Below are 24841 nucleotides of genomic sequence, written 5' to 3'. Positions count from 1 at the left end.
TCAGAAAAAGAGACTTTCAATAATAAAATGAGCTAGTACATAATTTTCTTTTTATCTTTTATTTTTCTGTGGCATATTTTGTAGTTTATTTTTTTTCAAGAAAAGTGTATCGGAGCTCGATTTTTTTTTTCTCTAAGAGCAAATTTTCCAAGGATTATCTTAAAATGCCGTTTAAAATTCGAGCTACAAACCCGTGGTCATAGACTGCAGCGAACTACTCTCTTATTTTATCTCTATGACAAACAGGTATGACTCTTCATTTCCTGTACCGACAGCCCATCTCCGGTCCTAGATTGGCAGGGGCAGGCAGTCCAATCGCAGGAGCTTATGTTGAAGTGCTACGTCCTGGTAGAGGCGGGGCTTAGTTATAGCCGCGGAAGGAAGCTGGTCTTGTTGCGTGAGGAAGCGTTTTTTTTTGCCCCCCCGAGGTTTTCATCATGGTGAGTTTTGATGTTGGAAAGGGGGGGGGGAGATGCGGGTAAAAGCAGAAGGAGAATTAGCTTAAATCCGGGGAGGGATCACTGATCACTCTCCTCCTTGAAGATCAGTCTGCTTAAGAGAAAAAAAAGTGTGTGTGTGTGGGGGGGTAATACCGGGGTCGTCGGGTCTGTGGCCCCAACTCTTGCTCTCAGCCGTGTCTGTTGTAGAAGCTGATTGCAGATTAGGGGAGGGTGGGAGGGAGGCTTTTGCTTTATTTCCTGAATTTTTATGGAGGCGATAGTGAAAGCGGTTTGCATGCATGGCCTTGCGGAATAATTGCGCGCTTGGGACTACTTCTTCTGTCATATCCGTCATGAGACATTGGCGATCATGTTGGCAATCCTATTTTTGTCACCATCTACATGAAAAAATGCTGCTGAGTTTTGCCCAAACCAGTCCCTTAGGTTTTGAAGCTATGATGTTCTCCTTCTGCCTGGACCTCCTTTGCCTCCCATCTTTCCCTGGAGGATTAAGTGAAGGATGCCCTATTTTTCTGGGTGTTGCATCACATATCCAAAATATTCACACTTTCCCTTTTTAATGGCTGTGATGATTTCCCTGTGCTTTTCCAGAAGGCTTATCACCTCCTCATTTCTGATTTTGTCAGCCCAGCTGTAAATAACAGCCATCTGTAAATCCACATTTCAGTGCTTCTAATTTCTTCAAGTGGTTTTCTGTCAAAGATCAACTCACTACTCTGTAGAGCAGGATAGAAAAGATGTAACATCTGATAAGCCTGATTTTCAGTTTTAGGCTGAGAATCCTGGGACTTGGCCTTTTTAAAATCTGTGTTAAGGTTGGAGCAAGAGGCAGACTTTTTCACCATGCTTTAAAGCAGGGGGTCCTTCAAACTCATCAGCATATAGACTCCTTTATGAAGTTTCAAATAGTTCCTCGATATCACCTCCCCTCCCAAACATCTATTATATGAAAATAATTTAGTAAATACTAGGTTTAATAGTATTACAAATAATAACTATGTATATAATGGATAGTCCTTTGGGGTTAATATTAACTATTTTCTTGAGAAGTCTACTTGGAAAATATAATTGTTATCAAAAGTATTCTGGACTTGATAATAGTGATTTGGATAATACTGGTTCACCATAGTTAATTTATATCAGGAGAGATTTAAACTAGAGACTACTTGATTATAGTTCAACCTTACAGAATGCTTTCCTTCCACCTCTGAGTCAGCAGTAATGTAAATTGGCATAGATTCTGTTGTCTCCATTGCCAATCCAAATTACTTCTGTTTTCCCCTGCAGCCAGAGGATAATGCTCTCATTTGCTCTGCAAGGAGATCCCGAATCTCCTCACTTTCCTAATATCCATCAATGGCATTTGCCGATCTCTGTACTGCTGGAGTTTGTCTACTTATTTTGCAAAGTTATGCAGCATCTTAATCCTGTTGGACTCTGTCAGATAATTTATAAGGTTTTGTCAAATGGTTACACCTGCAATATTGACCATTTATTAGAACTTGTCCTGGCTTCACCTGCTGTCTTTTCCAGCCTGGGTATTGGCTGTATGAGCTAGGAGACGGGACAAGTGTAAGGAGAAACTTTTTATTCATCAGGTTTCCAAATTTATCCCTGGTTTAGACATCCAGATTAGCCCAAATTGCTGTTAGCTCAAATAACAGTTTACTGATAGGGTGGGGGTTGAAGCAGCAGAGAGAAGTCTCTCCCTCTCTGTTTCTGGAGGATGATGTCCAAGGACTGGAAGTGAGAGGTGTGTCCATATGATCCTATACTGGCCAATAGACACCAGGCTGATCCCACTTTTATGAGGTCATTTTACAGTACCACCAACTGTATTGGGATTTGTAAGATTATATCCATAATTGGTTACTTAGGGGCAAAATATTTTTAAAATGGGAAAGCTAAGGACAACTTAATGTTGTCTGGAGCATGGATTAGGAATTGGATGAAGGCAACATCATGGGGACACCAGGAAAAAAAAAGTGCTTACTATAGCTTGTTTGTACTGTGATTACAATAAAGTGGGAAAAAACTCTTAGTCTCTCTGAACCAAAATACAACATTCCTTTTAGCCCATTCTATCTGTGTCCGGTATGGGGATTACATTTTGGAATATTTTGCACTGTGGCTCAAATATGCTTATTCTGATGTTCTTCATATTCATAAGGATAAACCTTGATTTGTGCAACTTAATAGCTTCTAGTTTAAAAAGTGCTGCATTTGACATATTATTTCAATTCAACTTTTTTTCTTTTCTAGTCTATTATGTCCTATAATGGAGGGGCTGTTATGGCCATGAAAGGGAAAAACTGTGTGGCTATTGCAGCTGATCGCAGATTTGGTATTCAAGCTCAGATGGTGTCTACAGACTTCCAGAAAATTTTTCCAATGGGAGACAGATTATTCATTGGTCTGGCTGGTCTTGCCACAGATGTGCAGACAGTGTAAGTATTGCATAGATACAAGCAAGAAAACTAGAATATTCATAAGAACTGTAACTAACTTGTAGCTAGTTTCTTAGTTTATTCTTATTTATTTTTATTCTTATTCCAACATTGGGAAATAAATATGTCATAATTGGCCAGGTTACTGAACAGTTGAAGCTAAGTCCAGTTATTCACATCTATAGTGGTAGGCAGGGAGGTAAATTAGATGATGGATTTTGAATCTCTGGGATCAGTCAAGAATGGCTAAAATGGCTCTTGGAAGACAGCTTCTAAATATCAGGAGTTTGCAGAAACAAGTTAACTTCTAATACAATGTTTTAAAGTATCAACAATATAATTATTTTCTTCACCTAAAATACAGATAGTTATCAATATGACTGCTTTTTTAACAATAGTTCACAGTTGCAACATTCTTGGAAAAAATGACCTAGCATCTGTGGTCAAAGTTATAAGTTATGATTGCAGTTGGCAACCAAAACACATGTAGAACAGTTGCAGCATCTTGTTGTCATGTGATCATGTTTTGTAACCTCACCAGTTTCCAACAAATAAAAGTCAGTTGGGGAAAGTGGACCACAGTAAAATCAGTCCTAGTCATGTTGTGACTTGTTTAATGACCATATGCTTAGTTCCAACTGTGCTTGTACAATTCAACCTGTAAGTAGCTAAAATGTAGAACATCTCGCAGTAGCCAGAGATAAATATTTATGTGAAATAAGCTATAAGCTTACTCCTCTGATACTCAAAATAAATTTTCAGTCTCTGTATACTCAGGGACATACTTTAAATGAAGACATCTGGAGAGTGCTCACCCTGATCATTTCTGCATGTGGTTTGAAATAGAATGTAAACTATTGAGAATTGTGAGTTTAATATTCTAAATTTCAATGTCCTTTTCAGAATTAAACAATGGTTGCTTGCCCTTACAACAATTTAAATAGTAATAATTATTTTAAATGCCTCCAAGCAGTCATCTCTAGATTGCTTACCTGAATTTCAAATTCTACAATGAAAAGTTAGGTAAGCCATATTGATTGCTTAACAAAACAAAACAAGATACTAAATCAAATTCCCTGATACTCCAGAATTATAAACTCAGGTTTATTATTTTTCCCCTTGATCATAGTATAAAGGATCTTAGGAATGTAGTAATGTGTGCATGTGTTAATCACATTAGTGGGAAATAACAAATTTGAATCAATTCATATTCATTACATTTCTATTTTATAATTACCGTATTTTTCTAAGTATAAGACACACTTTTTCCCCTCAAAAAAGAGGCTGAAAATCTGGGTGCGTGTTATACACTGAATATAGCATTTTTTGCCTCTTGAAACCCCGCCTCCTTCACAAAATGGTCGTGCATACCCTTATGGAGGCTCTCACGGAGTTCCTGGGGGCTGGGGAGGGCAGAAATGAGAAAAAAACTGGACTGTTTATTGTCCCCCCCAACTTACCTACTCTCTCTCTCTCTCGCTCCCTACCTATCTACTGTATTTCTCTATTTCTCTCTCTATCCCTCTACCTACCTACCTACATTCTCTCCCCCTATCTACCTACCTACTGTATTTCTTTCTCTATTTCTCTCTCTATCCCTTTATCTATCTACCTATCTACCTACTGTATTTCTCTCTCTTTCTCTCCCTCTCTATCTACCTACCTACTTTTTTTTAATTTGCCTCTTCAAAACCTTGGTGGGTCTTTTACTCCGAAAAATATGGTACTTACAGACAGCTAGTAGGTTTTAAACTATATTTCTGTGCCACTTGGATGGTAAATAGAAGAGAATGATCATTTTGCCTTAAAGTGGATTTGAAACTCTTTTGTTTTTCCTCTTATAGTGCTCAAAGACTCAGATTTCGACTAAATCTCTATGAACTGAAGGAAGGCAGGCAAATTAAGCCGCAGACCCTAATGAGCATGGTGTCTAATCTCCTATATGAAAGACGGTAAAGAGTCAAGCATTCATGATATCTGGAAATAATGTTATTAAAAAATAAATTTCAGTAATAGATTTGATAAGGCAATTATTTTTGAACTGAGAATCAGGGAGCCTTAGGAAGGGGTCAGGAGAAACTTACTTGGATGATTTAACAAGGCTCATATAGACAAAGTGTCAGAATTTATTCTAGGCTTTACTCCTCACTTTGCATTATTGCAAAGTTTAAGATCCCTGTGATACATAAATTAAGGTATAAATATCAAAACTGGTGTGTTTCTTACCTAGCACTAACAAAATCATTGGTTTTAATCATGGCTGTATGGAGCATACAGATTCATTAATTATTTTATGAGATTTAATGTTTTCCACCTCAGAATAATTGATTTGCATCAGGATTATTGCTAAATAAGCAGATTGTTTTTGCTCATTCAGATTTAGTTGAACTCGTTGCAATTAAATAGCAGTATCATATTTTTTGAAGTATAAGGCACCTCTCTCCCCCCCCCCCAAAAGGGGGTGAAAATCTGGGTGTGTCTTACACTCCAAATGTAGCCCCACTCACCTGCTCCGTGCGTCACATTTTCGGATAGTTCTAGGAGATGGGGATCCTCACTTCCACTCAGATTTTGATAATGAGCTTTTTATCTATTTAAAACAAACCCTATCACCCTAAGCATATTTAACTGGATAGAGTGGGGTGGGGTGTGATTTTTATGGGGGCAGAAGAAGGACTTGGCACCAGGGGCTCCTTATTGGAGCCTTGCTGCGAGAAAGCCAGGCTTTAAATGCCTACAGTTATAGGTAGGAAGACGGGGAGTCTCGGGAGTGGAGCCTTCGGTGCCAAGTCTCTCTTTTGCCTCCATGAAAATCATACCCCCTCCAGTTAAATATGTGTAGGGTGACAGGATTTGTTTTAAATGGACAAAAAGCTCATTATCAAAATCCGAGTGGAAGTGAGGATCCCCACCACCTGGAACCACCCAAAAATGCCAGGCACAGAGACAGCAATGGTGGGTGGCAATCCCCGCAGCCTGGAACAGCTGATTGAGGGTATTCCACCTGCCAATCATTGCTCCTGCTGAATCAGGCTGCATTAACATGCTGAAGCTGACCAGGCCATTTGCTGTTTGCTGTAAGGATGCTAGCCAGATTAATACCGATGGATGCTGGTAGGCAGAGGCAGAAACTTTTTTCCCCTTGCCTTACTCTTCCAAAATTAAGGTGCATCTTATATGCTGAAAAACACAGTATTTCTCTGCTCAAGATGATAGTAGGTACTCTTCAAAACTGATGAGGATTTCCCCCCAGCTTCTTAGTATTGGAGATAGACAAATTGTGGACATATCTTAAACCTTTTCCTAGTCATGCCAAGGAAATTTATAATTTTAAAATGTAGTTAATTGTAATTATTTTCTTGTTGCTTTCAGGTTTGGACCTTATTATACAGAACCTGTAATTGCTGGATTAAACCCAATCACTTATGAACCCTTTATCTGCTCCTTAGACTTGATTGGTTGTCCGATGATAACAGATGATTTTGTGGTCAGTGGGACCTGTACAGAGCAAATGTACGGCATGTGTGAGTCTCTTTGGGAGCCAGACATGGTAAGAAAAATATAGAGCTGGTCATAAGAAATATAGCAGGGTTAGCTACTTTAAATAACACTTTTAATAAAAGCCAGTCTCTGGACTTCAAAAAGTATGTGTGAAAAGGGCTTTAGGGCATATGTACAAGTTCTTCCCAGTATTTTTCACTTTCTAAACCTCTCAACACAGAAATTATATTTCAGTTTAAAATCTTTTGTTCATATGATGCTTTGCTTAGAATTCTGCTGTACCCCTACATGCTGAATGCATGAATATATTGATATGGCCTAGAGAGAACTTGTATGAGAAGCTTCATAGCCGTATTCATGCATTCTCTGTAAATACCTTAATAGCAATCTAATATGTAATTCCTCTCCCTCTCCATCCTCATCAAACTTGTTTTTAGGGACTTTCAAAGGGGCAATATAGCTATATTGTTTCAGTCCACATTTTTTTATACTCAATACATTCACTTAAGTTTGAACAAATGCTTAAAAATAACTCTAAATTAAAGTGAACTTTTTTTAATGCAGGAACCTGATCACCTCTTTGAAACCATAGGACAGTCCATGCTTAATGCTGTGGACAGAGATGCTGTGTCTGGTATGGGAGTGATAGTGCATGTGATGTAAGTAGAAACTGAGTGGGTAAAGATCAGTTCTAAAAAAAATATGTGGGACAGTATCTCTCTGGTTAATTTTCATGGCTAGCCTGGAAAGACAATAGCTGTAATTGGCAGCAAGCAAGGTTAAGCCAGTGAAATTATTTTCCCAATTAATTTGTCCTTCCTTCGGGGGGGGTAGTGCTGTTATTATGAATAATCTTGGGAAAACAGTTATGGTTGTAGATATCTTTTTTATCTGTTGGCGGATAAAATTGGGATTTAACTGCTGAGCCAATAGAGATAATTCTTGACTGCAATTGGGACTGGAATTTTGGTTATAAGTGATGATGTTATAGGTTGATGCACCCTCGTGACAGGCTGATTTTACTACTGTTTTTATGGCAAACATTAAGCAGTTGTTTTTGGTGAAATCAGCAAAAAATATCACAAATCATTTAGGAAGCTGCAGGCAGTCATAATGCCTGAAATGAATGTGGCTTGACATTTCACGATGGCTGGAAAGGCATTGCAGGTATAAAGAACTATTTCTGAGACTGTTATAAATCTGAACATTAAATTGCTATTTGGAAGTAGAGGATTAACTGTAGTACAATTTTCATCTTGATTCCCTCCCTTTTCTCTTTTTACCAGTGAGAAAGACAAAATAACTACCCGGACACTGAAAGCTCGCATGGATTAAGTTAAAGTCCTACTAAGAAAATTGATATCTCAAGATAGGAAATAGTGTACTGTTAATGGAATAAACTTTTTTTTCTAAAACCACAACTTTTTCATTTTTATGTAGAAGCTATATATATTTTGATTTTTTTTTAAATCAAAGATAAAAGGTTGTTCTGAAGAAGATAATTTTCAAACAATTATGTAATAATGTAATCTGGCTGTCATACCAAAATTGATCTGTAAATTATAAACTTTAAAAAAATGGCATCCACTAAAATCGGCAGATCTTTTTTTTTTTTAATGCAAAATACTGCTGTTGATTTAACCTGAGAAAAGTCCTGCTGAATTCAGTGTGCCCTACAGCATGGCCTTGAGTAGGATTGCAATAGAGATATTCAGTCTGAGATCAAATCTAAACTGAGCAAAAGTGATTTAGATCTGACTTGGTCACCTCTTTTATGCCAGCTGGAGACTGCTGAAGAAAACATACCTTTGAGTTTAGATAGTAGTGGCAAGGTAGTCACTGAGGAGCTGCTAATGGGTAGTGGTGCATCCCAATTTTGGCCCAAATACTGTACATCTACAAGTTGCACAGTTAATGTACACCCAAAAAAGATGATGGCAAGGCCAAGGTAATGGTTGTTGAGCTAAACTCAACAAAAGACTTTAATTTTAAAAGTTTCTAACTGAATTTTTTTTCTTGGAGCCTGACTTACTTGCTTTCACTTTTCAATACATGTTCAAAACTTCAGTTAAAGATATTTTGTATATCTCTTGGGCCTACCATAAGACAGCTCATATTTAGCTTTCCAAACCCACTCCCTAGTTAAATGGAAAATCTCATATTCCAAGAACAATAGACAATATGTAACTTTGAAAATCCCAAATGCTGCATTATAAAATAAGCAGAGATAGGTGGTACCCTTAAACCTTTTAGTCATTTCAATGGGACTTTTTTCTAGACTAAGCTGTTGATTTCAGTTTGTTGTTAAAGTTCTTTTGAAAGTAATAAATAGCTGTAGTTTTCAAATGAGGGAGCAAGTCCTTTTTTCTTAACTTGTTTTATTAAAGCAGGAGGCCAGCATTTAGAGATAAATCTTATTAATGTGAACACAACTGGATCAATGGACCTTATAAATGCATGGATACGCCCATTTGCAAATAAACTGAACAATTTTGTGGATATATTCTTGGCTTACTTGGGAATATGCAGCTAATCTTCAGTTACTGACTCAGTGATTATTAACTGTCCTTAAAGTTGTGGCCATTGTAGTGTCCCCATAGTCCCATAATTGTGATTTGGGTGTTTGACTCTATATCCCTACTCACAAGATTGCCATTTGTAACCTTCACTGCCAGCATCTGGCATGCAGGTAGATAGAAAACCTAGTAAAAGATTGAAATGATTGTGTGATATTGCACCCAAGAATCACAACTAGCACTCACTCAGTCAAGCCTTTTAAGCTAAACAACTTCTTCATTCTTACAACTATTTTGGGGAGAAAAATAAAACCCTGAGAGCAGTTTTACACAAAAAAAATCATTTTTATTTTGTTTAACCCACCTGAGAGACTTCACACCTTGTTAACATACATGCATTTCAAAACAGTGTCTCATACTTTATAAGCACATTGACTTTAAAATTTTATTTTAAAAAAGGTATGAAAAACCTAAATTATTTTTATTAGTTGGAGATTCAAATTTGTAATTGCCTGCTTGCCATTATGAACCAGCTTTTATGTTTAAATGCCATATGATTATATGTATTGTGTTGAATATATTCATATGGTATTCAAGCATACAATTAGGAAGATACTGATAATGGCTGGAACACAAATGTCTTGTTTCCTCTATCTTTTTAAATAATATATGGTTTCACAATTAATACAATTTTGAAAGCTTGCCTGGGATGGCATTGCACACACTCATACCAGGTTCTCAAAGACATAGATAATGAAGAAGTGCAAACTTTATTTGACCATGTGGCTTACAGCTAGCCATCAATATCTATGTGTGTTTATAAGATAACATTTTCACCCGAGTGCTTTTTAATGATACCCTCCCCAAGCCCTTCCTCTACACATGAACATAACAGACATGATTAAAGATTGTCACCATCTACTTCAGTTTAGCCCTTAAAAATCCACATTCAACATTTTTTTTCCAGTGCAGGAAATCCCAGCTTAACTGCCTGGATGTAACCACCTAACAATATAGACTGTGGGGATACATCAATGATTGCAGTGAAAGTTACTATATACTGAACAAAATTGAGATTTTCTTCCTCAAACATGATAGCCAAAGCTGAAACTTAGCTTATATTCCCCCTTAAGATATCTTAATATTTTTAGATGATGAACAAAAAAGAGTATGAGTTCCATCTCACTCTAGAATAGGCATGTTAACAATGGTGGGAACTTTGCTATAATATATCTGGAGAACCATGGGTTGGGGAAATACATTCCACAAAACAGGAGATGAAGAAGCTAAGACTACCATTAACAACACACATTCTTTGGCTAGACATGATCCAACTGAGAATGTACATGTGTAAGTCGACTTGGGAACAAGACTAACACATATGCCCCCAAATCCTCCAAACCAGTTAAGTCATAAAACTGCTCCAAATATATATTTTAAAAAAGATAAATCACAGATTTACTGAAAATGTACTTCCTTTCTATGTGTTAGCTATAACTTGGGATCATTGCAACTATAACAAGATGCACGCTGGGAAGAAAAAGAGTGACTTGACATTCCCTTGCATAAATTGGTGAACAAGAAACCTGTTTGAATTCCAAACAAAGTTCTTGATCTAGAAAGATTGCAGTTCTATGCACCAATGGCCATACATTACTGCTAAATCTCCAAATAGTTTAATATTCATCTGCTTCTGATCCAATATGGGCTCTTCTGCAGCAAAACAAAGGATGGGAACAATTTTCAGACTAAACTGATGGATAAATTGTGCCAATATGCATGCCATTTAGAGGAATGAAACTTGGGGCTGAAAAGCAAATAGAGTTTTAAAAGATCTCTTAGACATATTGAATTGGAAATAAAACTGCATTACCAGTGCTATCCTAAGAGTTACAGGGAAAATATGCAGGAGCTATTTTCAGAATTATGTATTTAAGGATACCAGGCAGGGAGGAAAATAGGAACAAGGAAGGAAGAGCAAAAGACTGATCAGGTCCTCGTTTAATCACAGATCTTCTGTCAAAACTAACAATACTCTGAAGGGATGGTATGTGTTCCTTTTCTCACACACCTCTTGTAGCATTACAGACAATGCTTTGATCAGAATTTCTTGTGTAAATCATTCTCATTGTATTGCCAGATTAATATTCATAAGAAGGGGAAAATTCTAATACTGTGGTACGGAAACAAGATTTCCATGTGATTCCATTTTCTGGTGAAAATTTTGGGTGTGAATGGCAAGAAACAGGAATGTTAAAAGTTGTAGAAATTCCCAGTGAGTAAATTTCAAGTGTCCGTATGTGGGTGTAACAAGTTTCCCCAAAAGACATCTCCCAGACGTATAATGCTTACAAATCCCATGTTTAGTGGAGTTGTAAACTAGAGCATCTCAATGATATTTGGTTTGGGGAAACCTGAAGTAAAAAGGCTCATAACATCCCTCTTGACCTCCCCACTAGGCTTTTTCTGTACCTTTTGAAGATTTCAAATCATTGAACTATTTTTCTATTAAAAAATAATTGAGAGGGAAAAATTCCACAACGGTTAGTAGATCCAAGTATCATACGGATCACCACCCCAGGGCAGAACTCAGAGGCTGAATATTAAATTAATAGAATAGAGAAAGGATAAAATGGGACTAGAGGCAAAAGCCAGTTTACATTTTTACTGATATAGGACTTTAAGATGAATTCAGATGAAAGTCTTAAAAGTTCCTGATAGAGGGCAGCATAACAAAAGGCACAAATATGGGAGTGGGAGATGGCAAAGAGGATATGTGGGCAAAATTTTAGTAGTAAGGACTAACAAGTCAATGGCATGTATGACAGAAAACAAAATCAAACGGGGAGTTAAAGGTGTGTTTAGGGATATATTCCCGATCATCTTGAGAAATATCTGAGTAAAACTCAAATTCAATATTTAAGTACAAAGTATGCACATCAAAGAGGACTTTAAATAATGAGGCAGAATAGAATCAGTAACAACTTAGATGGGTTGGGTGGCTTTTGTCAGGGGATGAAAGCAGCTGAAGACAAAAGAACAAGATGTTAAAGGTGTTAAAGAGAAAAACGTCTGATGGAAGTGGATTGAGGAATGGAGAGAGTGCAGATTCAAAGGCCAGGGAAGACTGAGAAGAGAAAGTAAGAGGAGGCAAAGATGTAGAGTTTGTTCTTTTTGCCTGAGTGCCCATTATTGGTTGCTTCAAATGTCTTCAATAAATGAATCAACCTGGCAACATATCTTTTCATGGTTTTTTAAGCTGTGCACTGACTAACTCCTAAATAGATTAAGGTAGGCAAATATTTATAAAAAATGTAAAAAAACAGCATTTTAGGCTAATGCTTACCAATTTTAATCAAAATGTAAACAAAAAGAGCTGAAAATGAAACGACCATGTTAAGACAGGGTAGACCAAATTTTCTATTTTACACTGAATTTCTAAGTGCAGCATTTATAGTTTAATTTATGCCTTAACAAAATCTTATGGTACAGCATATTCCATGATTTTTAAGCCTTGTAAACTATTATACGACTTTGAAATCGGGGAATGTGTTATGCAATTTTTTGTTGTTTATAAATGTGAAAAACCCATCTGAAAGAATACACATACTTGAGGACAATGAAGAAAGAATAAAACATTTACCTTACTCTCAAAAAAGATAGAATCCACAAAGCAGAAGGCACAGGACATTAACACCCCAACAATCACATACACACACACACAAAAAGCATGTGTAAGAAACACATTCAGAAAGAGTAAGCAAAGTGTCTTGATTGCAAGTTGATGGTTCATAATTTGCCAAATCCCTCTTTAAAAAAAACACCTATAAACAACCCATCCTCACAAGAAGAATACTGAAAAAATGGTATCAATGAATTCAAAATCTTCAGTTTTGACAAGAATGGTGGTGAAATCCAACATTAGTCTGCAGATTACAAGAAAAAATTGTAATTGAAATGAGGCAAGAACAGTTTGGATCCTTTTAAGAAAACTGAGCTAGTGCAACTTATTCCAAAAATCTGGATTAGCAGGACAATCTGTCCTAGTGGTTAAGAGCAGTCACCTTCAACAATTTATTATTTTCCCCCCATATTCTGAGACTAGATTCTTCCCCAATGGAATGATCAAAAGCTAATATTTCTAACACAATGGTTCACAGCATAAGATGTTACAAAGAAGTGGTACCTTTTTTAAAACAGGAAAATATCATTTTACAGCATTTACAACCAGATCAAGGTATAAAACCATGAATAATTTAGCTCTGGTAGATCATTATATTAGAGATAACTTAATCCAAGTTGTAATCCAACTCAGTACAAATGTATCTGCATAAAGTTACCTCACCTCTTCATGATCTCCACCAAGATATTGTATCGAATTTCATTAGAAATGTGGATTCTTCTTAAACTGCTTTTTTCCTCCCTTGATTGCATAAAATTTTAAGCAGCCATCTAATTCCCTCATATTCTCATCTTGTTTTGAAATAACAATGCAAAAAGAAAGTGGGATATCAAAAGACCAGAAGTAAAAAGTTTGTTCAACTAACTTAAATGGCTTTCCTTAATCATTATAACAGTCCTTGTCCTTGAAATGACAAGTAATCTCTTGTCCAATCCTTAGAGAAAGCAATAAAGGGAATTTGTTCTGAGTAACAGCCATAGTTCAATTGAAGAAAACCATCATTTATATCTTCTGTTGTGTGTTCACATTAACATCTGATCATTTGGAGATTGATGCTTTTCAAAGAAAAGTGCAAATCTTAACACTACTTTATTCCTCAGGTTTATGTTTGGCTATTTATTGTAGCAACCAAAATAGAAGAGAGTAATAGTCTCATTTTCCACCAGGTTTGGAGGCCCACATCTAGAGGTTAGTTTTCTGCTAGGTCAGACTGTCATTACACACTCACAGAATATCATATCCAGCAGACTGGGCTGCATTCCTGTAGAACTGGAAACACTACCACCCACCCTCTACTATTCTTCTCCCTTCTTTTCTGCCAACAACAGGAAGACAACTATGTCAGGATATTGGACATAAATTCATTGAAGCGCTTTGAATACTGTTCGGGATTGACAGTGGAAATTTCTGCTCCAGCCTGGAAAACAAAACAAAAAACCTAAAGCACATATAATATCATTCAAGCATAAAAAGTGGCATCAGTCATTTCTTTAAAGAGATTGCCTCAAATTTTTAAAAATCTGAGAAGTAACAAATGGCTCTATACTGATTCATCCTCTTCAGAATCTGAAGGAGAAAAGGGCTTACAATCTACATATTACCAATGGACATTTATGAAGAAAAATTGCTCAGCTGATGATGTTTCAAACATCTTCTGACTATCCTAGCCTTTTTGGCAGTAGAGCATGCTCTCCAGGCCCAGTGTTGTTTGAATGTTCCAAGGGGCAAAGCTCTCTTCCTGTACTTCCATTCAGTTTAGAGAGAGCCGAATAATCACCTGCAGCAGAGAGGCAGAACATCTGAACAGGCACTTGTATAGCCACCAGAAAAATGTGGTTACAATGTCTCTAATTGTGATTACATCCTCTCTCTCATGCTTTTTGCGGAGGCAGAGGAACAACAAAGGCACTTGTCTGAAAGATGATGCAGCCTACTTTAGGATTATGGAAAGAGTAGGACTGCCACCCCAACAGTAACTTCATCACCTGCACAAAAGTATATTGTTACAGTGTTCAATTAGAATGAAGGGCTGAGGCTAGAAGACACTCCAGGAAAAAAAGTTGAGATTAGCATTTTACTGGAAATAAATTATCAGGAAACCAAGAGTCCTCTTAAAATTATTGTTAAGGCAGATGAAAAGAAAAAAAAGAAAAACTGAGCAGAAAGGCACTGGACCATGCCCATTTGAACAGGTAAATTGGACTGGAAAAGGATATATCGTTATCCTAATAGCCTCAGCTCTAGCATCTGAATGCTCCAAAGATTCTTCTGCATTAATTTCATACTGATCCTCATTTAGCATTTTGTAACCTGTGGCTTTGGATGATGAGACTTTGATGGACGGAGCTAAACTGGACAAAGTTATTTAAGAAGAAAACCATGTACACCGGCAAGAGATTCATTGAAAGGAAATATCCTGTGGGTGATGGTGATGGTAAAAGACTCAGGAACAGACAGAAATAGAAGACAGAACAACAACATAAAAATCATATCAAAATGTATCTTTGGTGTGGTCATATTAAAATATTCCTGATGTATTTACTTGGAAGCTGCGGAATGGTCAGAAAACAACCAAAATGATTGGAATATGAAAGACTATAATGTACGTGTTTCTCCGACAATAAGACCAGGACTTATTTTCTTTTGGACCCCAAAATAAGCACTAGGACTTATTTTCAGAAAGTGCCTTTCTCCCCCCCCCCAATGTACGGGAGGCCCACTCCTTCTGTTTGCTTGCCACAAGCAGTGCCACCCCCACAAGGCAGTAGAGATGGAGCTGCCCCATACATCCCACACCAGAATGTTTTAGGGCCCTCGCAGCCAGGCCACCCACACCCTGACACCTGCCGTGGCATAGCACATCGCTCTGCCTCCTTCTCCATTGCGGCTACGAGAAAGCAGAAGTAGGCTGGTGGCCATGTGTACACCTGCTGCACATGGCTGCCAGTACTGCCACTGTGGAATAGATATTGGGGCGTAGATGGCTTGACTATAGGAGCCCTGAGGTAAGCCAGCGTGGGGCGCATGGGGCAGCTCCATCCCATCTTATCTTGTGGCCGTGGCACCACAAGCAACCAGATGGAATGACTGGCTGCACAGGCTCTTAAATAGAGCTTATTTTGGGGTAAGGCTTATATTAGGCGCATGCATAAAAAATATGCTAGGACTTATTTTCGGGATAGGTCTTGTTTTTGGGGATCAGGGTAACTTACTTAAACAATACAGAATGGTAATCCAATTACACTTCCACCACTGAAACCTAATATATGTTTTAGAGGTAGAGAAGCCATGCTTCTCTGACTGGATATGGCTTTTATTTAACAAAATTTCTATTCCAGCTTTTCATTATTTTTTGCAAATTCCAAAGCCCTTTGTAACCAGAATTCCTGAAAAATTGCTATCATTTTGAATGTATCATACACATAAAAAGTGTAGTATAGCAAACAAGTATAATATACTGAAAGAAAAAAATGAAAACCATGGAAGTCTTAGCCCCATCAATATATATATATATATATATATATATATATATATATATATATATATATATATATATATATATATATATATATATATATATATATATATATATATATATATATATATATCAAATGGTTGCATCCCTGCCTCTTTTTCACAATATATATATATATATATATATATATATATATATATATATATATATATATATATATATATATATATATATATATATATATATATATATATATATATATATATATATATATATATATATATATATATATATCAAATGGTTGCATCCCTGCCTCTTTTTCACAATTTTGGATCACTGCTCAGCCAGCTGTGGCTTCAGCTGTTCTGAAATATATTATAAAATGTGATATTGCTTGGCTATCCCTTCATGGATTATTTCCTTGCTGTGGTGAAGGGCTTGCATAGCTCAATGAACCTATGAGCTATTCCATTCAGGGCCACCTAAGATGGACAAGTCATAGCAGAGAGCCATGACAAAATGTGATCCACTGGAGAAGGAAATGGCAGCCCACTCCATTATCTTTGCCATTAAAACCCATGGACAATACCAAAAGGCCAAAAGGCTTGAAGGAATGTTGTCCATGGAATTGCAATGGGTCAGACATGACTTTGCAACTAACAACAACATTTGCTTGGCTAAGCACAATGAGAAAAATGCAAACAAATAGTTCTTTCTTACCCCATGCTTCACAGTTTTGGCAGCATGCGCTGCTTTTTTCTTGGTGTCATAAGGTGTAAGGATATCTATAATTGCCATGAAATATACCTCCTTCTTAGGGGCACCTGGTTAAAACAAGATAGAGAAAGTTATTAGTACTGGAGGATGCAGAACTATTTTTAGGGTTTGCTATTCTTATTGAACTGCAAGCACAACTAAAGCACTCCAGAATTTTTTATGCTAAATGATCCAAGAACTAGATTTTTATCAACAGATGCTTCAGGCAATACCTAAAACAGTGAAAATATTGAGGAAGCAGGGGAAAAAGTGGATGATTTTATTATATGCAGAGCAGTTTTCTCTTCAACTATGGTAGACTTGAGAGTAAATATTATTTTTTTAAAAACTTTGCAATAATAATAATCCTCAATATACCATCAGTCATTTAATGTCCATTTGATGTTACAATTCCGAGAGGGGACTTTATGGACCTTAAATCACTTCCAGCCTTCATAAAACATGGTGTCATTCCTCCCGCCCCCTCCCCCAACTCCCCCCAATCATATAATTGTGCTGTGCTGGTCAACCTGTTCACATTTACCACCAGTTATCAAGTGTCCAGTGACCATGCAATTGCCATTTGTACTCTTCTCTGCTGGCTTCCTCAAAAAGTTAATGGGGAAGTTAGCATGGGGAGTTATTGTAGTTGTTGAGGGAAGCAGTCACATGGGCATCTTGCTTAACAACCATTCCATTCAATGTGATTCTAGTCCCAATTTACTCATAAGTTGGCTATACATCAGGCTGTTCAAAATATAAATAGTCCTCAACTTATAAGCACATGGAATCTTGGTTAAAAAAAAGGATCATTAAACAAAAAATCATGTGACTGCTTTGCTCAATGACTGCAATCTCATTCCCAGTTGTCGATGTTAAGCAATTTTATTGATTGTTAAACAGAGGGAGATAAGGATGAGGAGGGGGGCTTGGGAGGTCTTGCGAGACCTTTAAAAGCTACAGGGCACACCAAATTGCACATTTTTGGGATGCTTCTAAAGCACCATGAGAGTCAGCTCTGTTCTCACAATCCTTTGGAAACCTCCTTCTCCAAATTGGGCAACTTGGAGAAGAAGAATTTCAAAGAATGGAGCCCATTTGGAGAATGGAACAAGGTATCCTTAAAAGGAAAGGTGCGCCTTACATAGACTGCATGATATGCTTGTCAGCAGTTGAAGAAAATTGTAAAGTTAAGTGGGCTGCTTTGCATGTGCTAATGAGCTAGGTAGCCAACGAAGTCCTTCTGGGCTATGGCAGTTTTTTGCATGCTGGTGGGCCCTGTAGCAAATCAAGGCTTCCTGGGGGAAAGTTTCCATGTTCTGGTGGCCTACAGAGATTGGGGGCAGATAGGTGGGCACAGGGAAGAAGCTGTACCCGCCTCTGGAATCATATCTGCAAACAATCTGCCAAATTTTGTTCACGTAACCACAGAGGAACTACAATAGACATAACTTTGGGCACAAGTTTTAAATGGTTGCTGAATGAATGGTCATAAATTAAGGACTACCTGTAGGCATAGTGAATACTAGACAAAGCTGCTAAAGGACATGAAGATCTTCTGGACATTTGTGTATTAGAGAAGACATCCAAATGATCTTCTCTATCACCTGGCTCTCAAATAGACACTCCTACTCTATACTGTGGCTGCACACACTATGAGGAAAATTAATCTGGAAGTCATGTCTTTAATTAAGGCAACATTACTGGATATACTGTTGCAGTTCAGGGAGTCAAACAGTCTTAAGATTTCAAAAAAAGTGGAGAAAATAAAGTTGATTCAAATAACCACCGTGTATCAATAAAAGCTTACAATCAGACTCTGGCTTTCACAATTTTACATTTGTCTTCCATTTCCATTACCAACATCCATATTTCAGTACTTACTTTCATGGCTTTTCATAGCATAGACATCCACAGATGGATCAAACTCCCCAGGCCCAAAGAAACGTGGGAAGTTGAGAAGGTTACCAGGACTGTCAGGTGGAGTCCCATAGGAACCAATTGGATTCCCACCTATGCCATCATTCTCACATTCTTCATCTTCTGCCCGGTTTTCAACTTCCATCTCTTCTTGCTCAGCTCGATCAACATCATGAATTCCTACCAGCAAACTGTAATCCATGATTTTCAGTTGTGCAAGAAACTGGAAGTCAAAAGAAAAAAAATCCTTTTCATTTTCAATGTCTCTCTATCACCTCTGGAATTTGGGTTAAACCGTCTTTCATTAACTTGGCACCAGCTCCAAGTATTAAGTCCCATAAATCTCAAAGCATTTTTACATGATTGCTTGAAATTCTTGGGTTTACCGAGTTATAGAAGGAAAATACTTTTAATACATTTTGTGACTTTGCAGCTTACTTCATCAGATGCATAGAATGGCTAGATGGATGTAGAATTTAAAATGGGATGAGGTGGAAGGGAAGACTAGTTAATTATGCATGTGCAGGTTACATATCAGACAGACAGCAAGTACCGAATCAATTAACAATTGTAATATGTTAAAGAAAACACTGTTTTTGCAGAAATATTGCATAAAATTGTAAGTTCAGCACTCTCTCATTCAATGATCCTGAACTTTTACAAAATGGTCATTTTAAGATCTGTTGTACTTTGAAGTCTGCATTCTGTTTAAATTTAAATTGATTAAACAATCCAACAAAGCTTGTTAGTTACAGAAGGCGCTACCAAATTCCTTCTGCATTGTGTAGGAGTAACACTCACTTCTGTTGATCTTGAGTAATGGAAAACTCAGTTACTCTTGAGTAAGATGAAGGAGGAAATTTCCAAAGTAAATGCAAGAGAAATAAAACTCCTCTGTTTGCTTTTTTTAAAACAGATTTTCAAATTAATCTAAATTCACTTTAGAGTCTGAGACAGAGCCTACCTGACATCTCTACCTTATCTAGTTTTTAAAGAGTTTGAAAATTATTGTAACAGTGGGGATTCTGTCAATCCCACTCCTTAGTTATGTCCCAATTCCCAAAAATCAACAAGTCAGCTATCCTACCTCAACATCTCGCTTCAATTTCTCCAGGAAATTTTTTTTACATTCCTCTCCAACATGGAGCTTTTGGCCTTCATTTAGAAAATCGTTGTCTTTAAAGGTTGGTAGGTCCTTAGCCTAGAGAGGATTGAACTCAAGTAAGTGCAAAACATTGCTTCCATATTTTAAAATCTAAAGCAGCTTAATATACTCTTTGCTAAAGTTGGGGCAAATTCAATTCCAATCAACTTTGAGTAAATAATTTAAAAATTATGAAAATATTGATGATAAACTACTGGGCTAAAAGTAAAAGTTTGTGAGAGATTGTGGGAAGGAAGTAGAGAAGGATTGCAGGTTAGGTCAGAAGAGCAACACAGCCCAGTTGAAGACAGCAGTTCAAAAAGAGACTCCTCCTAGGAACTGGTCTTTCCATTTTGTTGTCAAGCCTCACACAGCTAGCAAACCAAAGAACCAAAGCCATATAGATTTCAAGATGATGTATCTGGGATAAAACCAGAAACTTTTAAGGGCAATTCCTGCCATACTTTTACTAAATTAACTATGGTGGAGTGTCTTTTTTTTTAAAAAAGCCCCATCTTCCTAACCTACATATGTTCTTTTGATCTATCTGATGGGGCTACATAGTAAGGGCATCTTTGGGATTCCTGGATGATGTCGCCCATTTTGAACATGCACACATCAAGTTTTCCATAATTAGAAAGGCTGTAAAACTCCTAGTTCAGGACAAGGACAAGTCAGTCTTTCCCTTGTTTTCACCAGTTTTTGTTGTTGTTTTATCAACAACAGTTTTTAGAAGTGGTTTGTCATTACTTCCTTCCTAGGGCTCAGAGAGCATGATTGGCTCAAGGTCATTCAGCTGGCTTGTGCTTAAGGCAGAATTGGAATTCAGAGTCTTGTGTTTTTTAGCTGGTGCCTTAACCATACAACAAATTGGTTCTCTTTCACCAATTAAGTAATTAGGAAACATACTTGTTGCTCTTGAAAGTGCTTGTCCTCTATTTATAGTATTAATTTCAGGTTCAGATTTCAATAACATATACCATCTTTATCTTACCCTATTGACTTTCTAGATTGCTTATGTCTAACAGTGCAATAGTATATTTCAATGCTTATATTCTGTAACATTTGGAAGCCTTAGTGCCCCACCTTAGAATGAGGTTGCAAAAAAGCAATAATAATAATAATTGAAGCATTTTCCTTGTTTTAAAAAAAGGTTGGGTTCATGAAGCATAGAATTGGGTCAGTAAAAGGTTTATATGGTATGAGATCATACTAATATTAACTGGGGCAAAAAAAGATAGGGCAAAGGATAGATACATTTAGAAATCAATCTAATTCAAATAATTCATTGAAGAATATGGTGGCAATAATAACAATTAGAAACCCAAAACAGCAACAGAAGGAATAAACATTGTTTTGGTTCTTTACATTTATAACCAGGGATGCTTATAGGTGGCACATTCAGCCAACATAAGGTCTTCAGTGGTCCCTCAAGGTGCATCCCATATATGTAAAATCATAAATATGAAAGATGTTTATTGGAATGTAATGATCAATACCAGAAAATACTAAATGGTGCTCAGATGCTGAAATACACCATGTAAATTAATTGGAGACAAAGGAAAGGTAAAGATAAGGAGAAAGAGAGGATACAGAGGAGAGGGAGAGGAAAAGTAGGAGAGAAGGAAGGAGTGGAAAGAGGAGAGAGGAGAAGGAGAGAGGAAGTAGAAAAGAGAGGGATGGTAGAGGAAAGAAAGGAGATAGGGAGAAGGACACAGGGAGAGGAGATAGGACGGCAGTGAAATAGGGTATAATATGGTATATTGAAAACAGAAGAGCAAATGACAACTGTTCAGAGTTGAAGGAATGATATGATAATAGACAACACAAAAAAAATTCTGTTCAGATGTAATGGTATACTTGTGGTTATATGTATGAAATTAAAATAAAATGAAAAACTTTTTCAAAAAAAGTGCATCCCAGATCTCCCTTCCAATCCTTCCATTTTCTACTTTACTCCTTCCAACTGTGCTTTCTCTCACTGCTAAAACCTGCAGTTTCCACTTTCTGTCTCACCAAGAGAATCCAGAGTGACTTCTAGAACTGTTTGACAGCTGTACTCATAGTGATATATGGAGTGAAATGCAAATAATTTTGAGTGACTATATAATTTATAATACAGGTAGTCCTTGACTTATAACCAACTGCACCTGGAATCTTGAGCAAAGTGGTTGTTAAGCAAGATGTCCCTTGATTGCTTCACTCAATGACTACAGCTTCGATACTCCTGGTTGTGGTCATTTAGCTATCTCACAGGTCGTTAAGTGGACAGAGTCCCAGGTAAGATTACCTCAGGGGCATGAGACGGGCCCTAGGAAATCCAGGCCATATGTGTGCGTCTCTCACTTCCGAAATTGTAAATTCTCTGTGCTGAAATCCAAGCAGGATTTTCAGTCCCTGAGGAGAGAGACAACTTGTATCTAAGAAAGTGGTATAATGTACTGCGATGGTAAGATGGCATCCTTCCCATGGCCATCTCAATTCAAAGCACTATTAAATGAACATTCATAAGTTGCGGACTACATGAAAGAGAGAAGGTCCAAAGGAAAAAATGCTGTTTAAACTGCCTTTGTCTGTATTGCTCTCAATCCCAACAGGAAGAATCTTTGAATAAATGTATTTTGAGGAGTCTCAGAGGCAAACCCACTGGCAGTTTTTTGTTTATAACTGGAGAGCCACAATCAATGCTTATGTGTTTAAATGTATGCCTGGGCATACATGCTTGTAGGGGAGAAATGGAAGGAGAGAGGATATCCACTTTTGACTGATATCTGAGTTTCTAATAATCTTTTATATGCATTTAGTTAACTCTCAACACTAAAAAGATATCCCATCCTGGCTTAGAACAAATATTTTACCCCCAAACAAGAGTTTAAGCCATCGAGAAGAATAGAAACATGTTTATTTTGATAAGCACTAATTGGTTTAAGAACTAGTTAATACTTATTTTAATATTATATCAAGCTGCTAATGTCATGTATTACTGCCAGATTCTATTAAACTTTGATATTTTATATATGATTTTGATTATCAGTCTTTTTTAAACAAAAATGCAGCTTCTTTTTAAAACAAAAAAATAAACTTAATTGAAAAAAGAATGCAAAGTCATCATATGAAGGATAAGAACACAATCATTGTGTGCTCTTTCCTATTTCTACCCCATATATGTTGCAAGGTAGCTACTCAAATGCAGTTTAATGCATCTTCTCAGCCCTTCAATATGTCACTTTCCTCTATTATATAGCAGAGGCCAATCCTTCCTAAACTGTCACTTTCCAAAACTTTGCTGGACTACAATTCCCATCATGCTCTCTGGGAGATATTGGGTTGGGGGCTTGTATAACATAGGATCTTTTGTCTAATCCTGTTAGAAGTACTGATACAGAAATAACTTTTTATAGGTTTATTCAAAGCACAAAGGTTTTTATTTTAAAATTTTCTCTAACTTTGACTTTTACCTTTTCTTTGTCGCTGGCTTCTCTTGCTACTGTTGAACCCTGGAGGAGAAAGTAAAAGTGGAAAGCAATTATCTACTTAAAGCCAAAAGTTTTTTTTAAAAAAAACTCTGACTACATATCTATAAATTAAGGGCTAAGTCAATGCACTTTTCTTTTTCTTCTTTACTCTAATTTCATTTTCTAAACCTTTAAACCATAAAAAGGTATCTGGGAAAATATTACACTCCCCAGAACTGAATACATTAAGTCAGCTTTACTATGGTATGTTAGCTTTAACTGATGCTGCACAGAAAAAGAGGACCTCTCAGATTCTTTCCAATTCTATGATTTAGAAATGACTTATTGAAGGTAAACAGCCTTTTTCTCACTTTCCTAATGTGATCCACATGGATCACATGGATCTGTGAGGATCACATTATCCTCTCCCCCAAGAAGGCATGTATTTTCCATGGCTGAAGGCAGAATGCTTATACAGACAGACCAGCAAGATTCAAGGAACATGCTAAATTTGATCCAGAATAATACAATAGAACTGCTATGTTTATAATACATCCAATAAATGAAGACATTATGGCTCTATGGATAGTCAGGCTCACACAACATACTAAAACAACAGCTGAATTCTCTCATCTCAGTGAACCATAAACTAATTGCCTTAAAACTATCACAGTGTTTGATTTAGGAAATCAAGTGCATTTATGCAGTACAGTTTGAATTTTTTTGGGATATGTAGTGCAGGAATATATATGCAATAATATTTCACTTCTGATTGTCAGCTACTCTTTGCATTATATGCAAATAGAAGTTGGCTACTCTTTGCATTATATGCAAATAGAAGTTGGCAAACAGTCATAAGATTACCTAAAAACAAAAGATTTCCAAAGAATTAGTCTAAACATTTCTGAATAAATCACAGTTATTCAAAAGAAAATATTTACTTTACGCTCTAATGTCTCTTAACAACCCCAATTTGGGGAGTGAGATAGGGAATACCAAATATTATAATATTATAATAGAATAGAATATTTCTATACTAGCACATCACAGGAATTAAAAACACAATACAACTAGTGAATACCGCATCTCATTTTACAGAGAAAATCTGGAAATAATCTTTCTCCTTTTAACTCTGTGGTGATAGCTTTCTTCTTCCAGCATAAAACTCCTACTGAACGCAAAATCAACACCAGGCCTAAATGCTTCAGTGTAGCCATGGTCTACAAGACTCAACCCTCAAAGAAAACCAATGTTCTTATACAAGGAAACCAAACCATGTGAATATAAAAGTAGTCTTTGACTTATGATTACAATTGACCCAAAATTTCCATTGCTAAGCAAGACAGTAATAAAGTGTGTTTTGCCCCATTTTATGACCTTACTTAATGTTGTTAAGTAAATTGCCGCAATTCTTAATTTAGTAACATAGTTAAGTGATTCCAGCTTACCCATTGACTTTGCTTGCCAGGTCACAAAGTGTGACA

The 24841-nt window shown here is 36.8% G+C and overlaps 2 protein-coding genes across 4 annotated transcripts in view; one reads left to right on the top strand and one right to left on the bottom strand.

Annotated features, from left to right (window-relative positions):
• The first annotated feature begins 306 nt into the window (after nt 1-306).
• On the top strand, nt 307-8908 carry PSMB3 (proteasome 20S subunit beta 3). Its single transcript, XM_014058233.2, has 6 exons — nt 307-440; nt 2724-2908; nt 4753-4860; nt 6281-6458; nt 6974-7068; nt 7696-8908. The coding sequence occupies exons 1-6, from the start codon at nt 438-440 to the stop codon at nt 7742-7744; spliced, it is 618 nt and encodes a 205-aa protein (XP_013913708.2). The 5' UTR covers nt 307-437; the 3' UTR covers nt 7745-8908.
• Nucleotides 8909-9047: 139 nt separating this feature from the next.
• Nucleotides 9048-24841, bottom strand: part of PIP4K2B (phosphatidylinositol-5-phosphate 4-kinase type 2 beta) — a 36511-nt gene continuing 20717 nt past the window's right edge. The window contains exons 6-10 of one of the 3 annotated variants that reach the window (XM_014058244.2): nt 23361-23399; nt 19846-19959; nt 18723-18981; nt 16803-16906; nt 9048-14024 (exon numbers count right to left, since the gene is read on the bottom strand). In XM_014058244.2, coding sequence (XP_013913719.1) covers nt 13944-14024; nt 16803-16906; nt 18723-18981; nt 19846-19959; nt 23361-23399 — 597 coding nt within the window. In that variant the 3' untranslated portion in view covers nt 9048-13943. The remainder of the gene's footprint in view (nt 14025-16802; nt 16907-18722; nt 18982-19845; nt 19960-23360; nt 23400-24841) is intronic. The other 2 variants (XM_014058246.2, XM_014058245.2) reach the window with 2 other exon arrangements.

This window comes from Thamnophis sirtalis, unplaced genomic scaffold (genome assembly GCF_051295495.1).
Source record: "Thamnophis sirtalis isolate CommonGarterSnake01/CBP01778 unplaced genomic scaffold, rThaSir2_p1.2 scaffold_4, whole genome shotgun sequence".
NCBI classification, from domain to species: domain Eukaryota; kingdom Metazoa; phylum Chordata; class Lepidosauria; order Squamata; family Natricidae; genus Thamnophis; species Thamnophis sirtalis.
This window is presented reverse-complemented; position numbering and strand designations above follow the sequence as displayed.